Source organism: Pholis gunnellus, assembly GCF_910591455.1.
Source record: "Pholis gunnellus genome assembly, chromosome: 12".
In the NCBI taxonomy this organism is placed as follows: domain Eukaryota; kingdom Metazoa; phylum Chordata; class Actinopteri; order Perciformes; family Pholidae; genus Pholis; species Pholis gunnellus.
This window is the reverse complement of record NC_136539.1, coordinates 11,588,543-11,598,332: the sequence shown is the minus strand read 5'-3', so window position 1 is coordinate 11,598,332 and position 9,790 is coordinate 11,588,543. Positions and strand designations below refer to the sequence as shown.

General features: G+C 40.4%; 1 protein-coding gene across 1 annotated transcript; it reads left to right on the top strand.

The window, feature by feature from the left end:
• Positions 1-358: 358 nt before the first annotated feature.
• Positions 359-9,433, top strand: glra2 (glycine receptor, alpha 2; the record flags this gene model as incomplete). Its single annotated transcript, XM_079170619.1, has 9 exons — positions 359-444; positions 1,161-1,282; positions 3,489-3,556; positions 5,126-5,349; positions 6,651-6,733; positions 6,825-6,962; positions 7,060-7,274; positions 8,307-8,456; positions 9,161-9,433. 9 exons carry the CDS (start codon positions 359-361, stop codon positions 9,431-9,433), a joined length of 1,359 nt encoding a protein of 452 aa, XP_079026745.1.
• Between the last annotated feature and the right edge of the window lie 357 nt (positions 9,434-9,790).

The following is a 9,790-nucleotide window of genomic DNA, read 5'->3' as shown; positions in this document are numbered from 1 at the left end:
ATTTCACTTCATAAGTAACAACACGAGCCAGCGGGGTTTTATTCACAGCGGGAGCTCTTAGATTTTAGCCAACGCAAAAAGCTTCCAGGCGATGCGTTTTTGGAGTTTCACCCTCTCGGCGTCCGACCAACGGACTGATGTTTCTTCACACCTCCGCTTCGAGAAATCTGTTTTGGGGAGTCAGAGTTTCGTGAAACTAAACTATGATTTGTGGCTGCGTTGAGGAATGTCTCCTGTATTCTTGTGTGACACAAGAACATCCAAACGCCCACGACTTGGTCAGGAAGAAAGCGGTACCCCTATTTGGATTATGTGTTTGACCAATATAAACATATGGAAGAAATAAAAAAGTGAGCACATGGGAAACCCACCAGGAATGAATCGGTCCTTTATTAAGGTTTTGGCAGCTTTATTTACATATTTCATGGAGACAAACAACTTCAGGTACGCCAATTAATTTAACAAATATATGTAATTGTTTAGACTGAAAACGAATTATTTCTCCCTTCTCAAGTTTGTATAATAAGATAATTTAGTCAAGTAATTGGCGTAATTAAAGAAACAACATGAAATGCACAGACTAAGTTGGTAATTGCATGAGAGCTGCTTTGATTGGGATTAAAGTTGCTCCGCATTTTCAACTGTTTGAATTGCTTTAGTGAGCGCTAGTTGGTCCTCGTGATCGCCTTTAGGTCAAATGTATAATATCATTATGCTGTTTGTTTTTTTGCCTGTAGTACAATGACTTTATTGTGATATTTACGCACGTAGTGGTATTATTAGTTATTCTATTGAGTCATAATAACAACATTTTCACAATGTGTCACATGAAATCACAGCATGCTGTGATATCTGTGTAGTAATCTTGCATGATGTGAATAAAATATAGCTCTTTCATGTGAAAAGAAAATGCCCACATTGTCGAAATCACGCAAGATTCGTCTGATATACATGTATTCTCAAACGCATTTTCTAGGTTCCCTGTGCTTGCCCATCACTCCCAGGCAGCTGTTAGGCAAGAGATAAGGTTTAACTCCTGGTTTTCAGCCGGGACTTTAGTCTGATAATGTGATTTCTCTCTCTCCCTCTCTCTCTCTCTCTTTCTCTCTCTCTCTCTCTCTCTCTCTCTCTCTGTGTGGTTGTGTGTGTGTTTGTTTCAGAGTTGTGGATGCCAAGGAGCACGATTCCAGATCATCCTCCAACATGTCTCCATCAGACTTTCTAGACTCACTCATGGGTCGCACGTCCGGGTATGATGCACGAATAAGACCGAATTTTAAAGGTTTGTTTATCATTGTCTTTGTCTTTCGGATGTTTTCACACACCTCACTTTACACAAAGTGTCTCCTTTACAACAAAACCACAGAAACACAGATTGTGTGAGTATTTCTGCATGCAGAATACAGTATATCCACCTCCCCCTAAACACACCAGACTTTGACAGTATTACTTATCTTTAGATCCATTGACTGTTATCTGATGCTAAGATACCAAGCTGCCAGTCGTCTGATAAGAACAATAAATCACTTCAGTTGAAAGTAACATTGTTGTCCTGGCTTGAATTGAATCATTGACTAACCCCTCATTGTAACATCACACACTTGATTTCATTGGGTAAAATGTCAGAAACAATCCGTAAAAAAGCTTGTAAATACAGTCACAGTTGCAGACAGGGATGCCACCATGACAGGCCAAGTGATGATTGATGCCCCCGTGGCAAGGCTGCAGGCTACTGACTTCCTGCGTTGTTGATGTTGATGCTGGGGACAGACACAGCATCTGTCACTGGAACGGAGCTGAGTGAGAAGAGGGGCGGCCCGCTGGGGCTCAGGCCCACTCCAAGCTGGGTCAGGTGGACCGGGATTTGTTTGTTGGGGAGTTATTTGCAGCAGCCAAGACAGTGTAGCACGGGGTTTGATGAGCGGGATTCAGAAACACATGGCCCAGATATTTCCTCTCCATCTGGTAACGAAAAAGGAAGATGTTGACAACATTGCTGAAATGGACATAAGATGGGAGGAGGACAGCCTGTTTAACACCGGCTGGCATTTTCATGGGAGGGATGAAGTGAAAGCAACTATTTCCAGCTAATGAAGAGAGGATTAGCACACATGGATTAAAAGGCATTAAGCATGATTTTGAATGTTGCTGATTGTATTCGTATTCTCTCTGTATTTTAAAATTAATCATCTCACAGCTAAAAAACAAACAAATTTTCTGAACCCACAGCGGTGTACACAGAGGATTTTGGTTGCAAACCTGCTAGTCATACTTTGAAAAGAGTGTTGAACTGTATTTCTGAAGGCTGACCTAGATTTCCTTGCTGAGTTTGTTGTGAGGAGGTTCTGCTTTCTTTTTCTGCTACTGCTGTTAAATGTAGCTACCTGACGACAAACTGAGGCAAATATTAATACCAAGTGCCATGCAATATTGATGAGGAACGCACAGGGGAAGGGCACTGTGAAGGGTTTACAACTTCACTTATCAGATAGGGAAAAGAGACTTGCTGTGATTTTAAAGCTGCCAAGCCTTGCAAAGAGATGTCAGTTCAGGCCACAAGAAGGACTCTATACTCATTATAGCAAGCTGGGTACGGCTCACAGTGTTGGGAGGATACTGGACTAACAGATTGTTGTACGGCTGCAACTGACGAGTAAACTCATAGATAACCTTTACTGTCTTGAGTCATTGATTAATCATTTAGTACATTCAGAAATATTTCAATTGCTTGCTTTTTTTCTGAACAACAATCCAGAACCCAAAGATATTTTGTGATATATCAGAGAAGAACAAGAAAAATATTCCCAATGTATAAGCAGGAACCAGGGATTTTTTTTATTTTTTTTTTATTACCTAAACGATTAAGTGACGATCAAAACAGCTGCAGGTTAATTTCCTGTTCATTGACGAATCAATTATTCGGCTAAAAGAAGAAAAAAAAGTTTACATTGCGTTAACCAGAAAAGGTCACCACACAAAGGATCACTGCATAATTATACAGATAGTAACATGCTGACACAGTCTGATGCCATTACCGATTATTATATGTTGTTGAGCACAACTGCATTCTAATACAATTCAGCAATATTTATGCTACGATATGTGATCTTTTGTGTCTGGTTTGACAAAGCATGCGATCTGTCACCATCCACTCCTGGAGCTCCTATGAAAAAAGGAAATAAGAAAACCGATGCTTGTTGATAATGCATGTTGACACACACACACAGTGAAACAGTAGCTTGTGAACCAACAGACCCACATTTCCTGAAGAAACATCTTCACCGCTCCAAACCCAGTCGTCCTTGTGGTTTTAAGGCTTTTTCCTGTCATGTCATTGTCATTCCGTTTCACAGGTCCCCCCCCCCCCCCCCCCGTAAATGTTACATGCAATATTTTCATCAACAGTTTCGGCTCTGTCGCAGAGGCAACTGTGGCGAGTTCCTCTGGCTGATTTCTCCACAATGTGTTATCTATCCCTCAACCTGCAGGTCCACCAGTTAATGTTACCTGCAACATATTTATCAACAGCTTTGGTTCTATAGCAGAAACTACAATGGTGAGTTGAGCATTATGCACATGTCCTAAAGTCCTGACCCTTGCTCAGGAGTTCAGACTTAATCATCTTGTTTCTTTACCTAATCGACTTTGTTTTCAACCTTTATCATTGCTGCATCTTCCCCTGCCACAATACTTCATTTTTGCCGTTAAAAAAGAGTCTATTGGCGGTTCCATGGGGGAACACGGACATTATAGATGCAAAATATGTTCTCTGGCTATCCAACGAAGTATTGGTTTCCTCTCCCATGATGCCCCTTATACATGTGTTAGTCCAGGTTCAATAAATAATACGATAAATCCCAACCAGTAAGTCACTTAAAGTGCAGCCAATAACGGTGGGTGGCGGGGCTCAGGCTTTCAAACAAGCTGATCTCCTATCTGTGATGTGTGAAAGCACCCAGCTGCTTAGGGGGTAAAAATATAAAAACCTGCGAGGCTGCATGGAAACTCATCCCGATCAAAGGATTCATAATGAGTGATAATAACTACTTAGATTGTGAATGAAGGATGTTAATTTGTGCAGGAGCTGACGCTCATAAGATTGCCAGGGAATTACACAGCTTTTGACACGCATGCAAATATTTGGAACCGCCAATATTCTGATGAAACGTCAAACAACATAAGGGCCTCTCATCATCATGACATATCAATTACTCTGAGCAACTGAGCTTTGTGACTCTAACTGATACTAACTGCACTGTCTGAGTTTTCCTCATCAGCCACTTCATCTTATAACTCCACCATTAGCTTCTATGATGGATCGTACATAATTATGGTTAATAAAAAAAGTTATTACATGATCAGTGTTTTGCAAATGCAACTTTCAACAATATGTCATTTTTAAACTAGAGTATGAAATGTAAGATTAAACACACCTAGTGTTGCTGGATGATTTAGATTCTTTGATCCTCATCCATTTCATTATCTATCATGTGTTTTTTAAATGTTTTGCATGTCGCAACAGTTTTAATTGGGTGACTGTGACAATGTAAAGTAAATAGTAATGCACATGTGCCCTTCCTGAGCATTATTGTATATTTTGTATTATCTACATGCATTCAGAGCATTTTAATGTTGCAGTTGGTTAAAGTGGAGATCATTTTAACTGCTTTATTCACTGTTGTGTAAATAAAATACTAAAATGCATCTTTATTTTTTAAGATGATCCAATATTTTCATCTATAAAGTAAAGCTGTCAAATAAAGCAGTGGAGTAAAATATATCCCTCTGAAATATGGTGAAGTAGAAATATAAAGTACCATAAAATGGAAATGCTCAAGTGAAGTAAAAACACCTCAGAATAGTACTTAAGTACATTACTTGAGAGAAAACTTAGTTACACTCTACAATTCAAGAAAAAAACATGTGAACATTTAGGTGTTACATTTGGTATAGATGCTTGTCTATGATTGATGCATTTTTTTGAATAATCATGAAGATGCAGTGTTTCTATTTATCCTCATCAAAAGGTGGATCTGTAATATTTAAAGCTGATACAGATGACTGCTTTCTCATAACCCCAATCACTGGATTACAAAATATGCAAAACTGCTTGTCATCTCTGCAGGATTACAGGGTGAATATATTCCTGCGGCAGAAGTGGAATGACCCTCGGCTGGCGTACAGTAAATACCCAGATTCCTCCCTCGACCTGGACCCGTCCATGTTGGACTCCATATGGAAGCCAGACCTCTTCTTTGCCAACGAGAAAGGGGCCAACTTCCATGATGTCACCACAGACAACAAGCTGCTGCGGATCTTCAAGGATGGGACTGTCCTCTACAGTATCAGGTGAAGTGTTGCATAGACAGAATAAAAAATGACTTCAAGAATCAAAGATGGAGCTTTACACTAGAGCTGAACCATTCAGTTGATTATGTGATTGGTTGATCAACAGAAAATGAATTTGCATCTATTTTGATAATCGGTTAATTAGTTAAGAAAACATTAATAATCAAAAACTTAAATGTAGATTCCGGTTTTCTTTTTGATAATAAATGGTAAGTCTTTGGGTTTTAGATTGTTAGACAGACAAAACCACATATTTTACAAGACATCACACTGGGCTCTAGGATGTTTCACTGCTGGTGGTATAGGGGTCAAAGGATTATTTGAGAAAATAATCATCAGATTAGTTCATAATGAAAATAACTGTTCGATGAAACCCTAGTTTACACCATTTGGCATTGGTCTGTAGCTGAGGCTGGAATCTTTCTGAGAGAATAAAATGATACGGCGGAGAACCAAAAGCTCTGATGCATAGCTCACCCCAGGACATGTTCACTCATTGCTTTTCTTACATTTCCTCTCAAACATCAAAGAGTGTCAATCTAAACGATACCGTTATAAATGGATTGTATCTCATTATAATCACTCCTTTGAAATGTCATCATTCACTGAAGTACAGTACATCGTCGTGTGTGAAGTAGATTTTTAATAAAAGAATACAGATTGCAATAGGGAAAATTAATCTCAGGGAAATAGTTGAGAATCCAAAGCAAATATAAAAATCTGAATCCTTCTTCATGTTGGTCTCTCCGCAAGCAGGATTTCTGTTCTACAAAAAAAAAAGCATTGTGGAAGACAAGAATGGATGACATGTTAACGGCCCATTAGTCCAAACATTTGAGCAAAACCCAGTACAAAATATGAAAATATGTTTTATTTCATTTCAATACAACTTCAATTCCATGCGGCTTTCGATTCTTTCTGCAATGATGCACTATGAAGCAAATCAATTTTGAGTCCATTTAGAGAGGCTCGGGTGTGGAGGCGGAGTGGGTCAACGGGAGAGATGGAAGGTGGTTAGCCACTCTCTCCATTCACGAGAGAAAGAGTGAGCAGACAGTGGGCCACAATGCACCGCAGAGACAATAAGTTGAAGTAATGAAAGTGTGATAGGAACCTGCTGAAGGGAATCCGACATGATATGTCAGAAGGCTGTCGCACATGATACAGAGATTACCAAAAAAGTACCAACTCCGAGCCAATTATTTTCAATTCATGTTCCACTAGTTCAAGATTTAAAATCAAATATATTCGTTGGTGTGTTCACTGCGTCTTATTTTGTGACTTTGTCTCTCGCATCATAGGTTGACTCTCATTCTGTCTTGCCCGATGGATCTGAAGAACTTTCCGATGGATGTCCAAACGTGCACCATGCAGCTGGAAAGTTGTAAGCATTGCCTTTGTCTCCGTTTTTTGTCCCGGCGCTTTCTACACTCGCATATCCAGATATTGATGAATCTATTCTTTTCTGTCACTAGTCGGGTACACCATGAATGACTTGATCTTCGAGTGGCTGGAGAACGGTGCGGTGCAGGTGTCAGATGGGCTCACGCTGCCTCAATTCATTATGAGGGAAGAGAAGGAGCTGGGATACTGCACGAAACACTACAACACTGGTCAGAGGACACACAAACACACAACCACATGCTGCTTGTATTTCACACTCCTAACGTTTCTCCTGGTCTGGTACCTGAATTGTTTTTTGTGTTCTAGGTAAATTCACCTGTATAGAAGTAAAGTTTCATCTGGAGAGACAGATGGGGTACTACCTGATCCAGATGTACATTCCTTCCCTCCTCATTGTCATCCTCTCATGGGTGTCGTTTTGGATCAATATGGACGCTGCTCCAGCCAGAGTGGCGCTGGGCATCACCACTGTGCTAACCATGACCACCCAAAGCTCCGGCTCCAGAGCATCTCTTCCAAAGGTGAAACCTCACTTAGATGACCAAGCGGCAGACGTTTTGAATTTGCAGGTCTAGAAAACCTTGTGCTTGCATCAAATCTATAGGTCTCAATCATGTAAAATCACATAAAGACCTGTTTTGTTGGAACATATTGAGAAACATCTTATTTCAGGGATGAGTAAACCCTAAGTGTGCAGCTCTTTTGACCTGGTTGGTGCAATTCACTGCATTCAACATTTTTGTTCCAGCCGTGCAGATGTTGCCATCTAAAGCGTGTGTACATTGCCAACAGCGCTGGTTGTCTATGGTAGCTTATTTTCAATCAGGGTAAACTGCCATGCTCATTTTGTGAAGGGTACTACAGGCAATGAGAGGCAATGGATCTTGATGATCAATCCCTCTCCACGCAGCAGTCTGCACCTGAGCACCCGAAGGCCTCGGTCACGTCAAGAGATTCTCACATAAAAGACACGCACGCTGATAAATATTTAAACAGAAGCCTTTGAGAGCTCAGATTTAAGAAAACAATATCTTAATATGCCTTAACCGCCCTCAAAAAGCTGAGTTGTTTTCTCCCCATGCTGATCAGCTGTCATGGCGTTGTCATGGTCACACTGATGAACAGTAAAGAATGTCAGCTTCATCCTCACTTTCTAAAAAGAAACATATCCAAAACAGTGCAAGAGTTACAACCTAATAATACAGCTCTCTTTCTCTTAGTAATGAAGGAAGCAATTATTTCCTGCTGTTTATTGCCATGCAATCAGTGATATTACTAGCAGCTCTGATACATCTGTTTGCAAACTATACCTATAATTACAGACATTTAGAAATCTTGGTTAACTGACATAATGAGCAAGATAAAGGGAGAAAAAAGAAAACTGGGTAGATCATACAGATCTAGAGCTTAAAGTGAATACGGAAAGATTTACCAATAAAAAATAAAATCTACCAATATTTCAAGTCAAAGCGTGAATTCATACTATATTTGAACTGTTAGCTGATGCTGTCACCTTGGAGGATCTAAGAATGGAAATCTGTTTTCTCTTCCAGGTCTCCTACGTGAAAGCCATTGATATCTGGATGGCTGTGTGTCTGCTCTTTGTGTTTGCTGCATTGCTAGAATATGCTGGGGTTAATTTTGTCTCCAGGCAACAGAAAGAGTTCCTTCGCCTGAGGCGAAGACAAAGGAGGAATCACAAGGTATGCTTCCAAAGTCTTTACACGGTTGGTGTTTGCTTATCAAACTTTTTAGCCACATTAGGTGTCCACAGCAACATCCATCTGTTGGCTGCACCACTTTGGTCCAGACTGGAATTTTGTACTGGCATTCATGGTACCCAGAGGATGAATTGTAGTAATCTGATGATCTGACTGGCCAGGTCAAAGGTCAAATCTTTCACTTGCCAGTGAAATATCTCAACATCTGCGTACCAGGTCAATCGGCTCAAAATTTGGCACAGGCTCCCAAATGATGTATCCAAATAACTTGACGATGCCATGGACACCATGAGGTTGACCTGTGTCATTTTCATTGAGATGTTTCAATATCTGCATTCTATCTGCTGAACATTATGTCTGCTAAATGTTAGCATATGTAAGTATGTAAGCATGCTGGCGCTTTTAGCTCAAAGCAACGCTGTGGCTAACTTTGGCCTTACAGAGCTGCTAGCATGGCAGACTCTTGGTGGAGTATTTAAGTCGTATGAATAGGAAATCAATAATAATTCCCTAAGCAGTGGTTTATCAATAACGTACATCAGGTAATCTTTTATTTTATTTAAAACTGTTATCTCGTGATTAGTGCTTACAGCAACACTGAGCCAGCGGCCAGTAAGAAGAGCTGCAATCTTTTAAAAAAAGACCAAGCAAGTTCATTCTGTCCACAAATGCATGTGTTTTTCCAGGACGATGAAGGCCGCTTTAATTTTGCTGGCTACAAAATGAGTCAGTGTCTGCCAACGAAGGACGGCTCAGCTGTCAAGAACGCTGTTCCAGCTGCGAACCCTCAACCATCAGTCCCCAAGGACATCGACACCATGAGGAAGAAGTTTGTGGACAGAGCTAAGAGGATAGACACCATCTCCAGGGCCGCCTTTCCTATGGCGTTCCTCATCTTCAATGTCTTCTACTGGGTCACCTACAAGATCATCAGGTACGAGGACATCCACCAGAAGTAAGGACTTAACCCTGGACAAGCAACGTTTATTTTGTCATTTCTCAGATTGAGAAATGCTTGGAAAGCACAGTGAGAGGAGATGGGAGGATGTGCGTCGAGAGGAACCATGGTGGTGATGAAGGTGTTGTTCTTTCAGGGATAATGTATAATGTTCATACAGTAATGATCATGTTCGGACATTGCGAACAGCTCTTGAGACGCTGATGATTTTTGTGTTGTTGTTGAACTGCTGCATAATATTTCCTGACAGATCTGGGAAAATGGTTTTAACTCGAGGCTTATAACATGCTGGAGAAGATGGACCAATTCTTTCTTAATCAATTTTGCCTTGGCATCTGTACAAGGAACAAAGAAACAT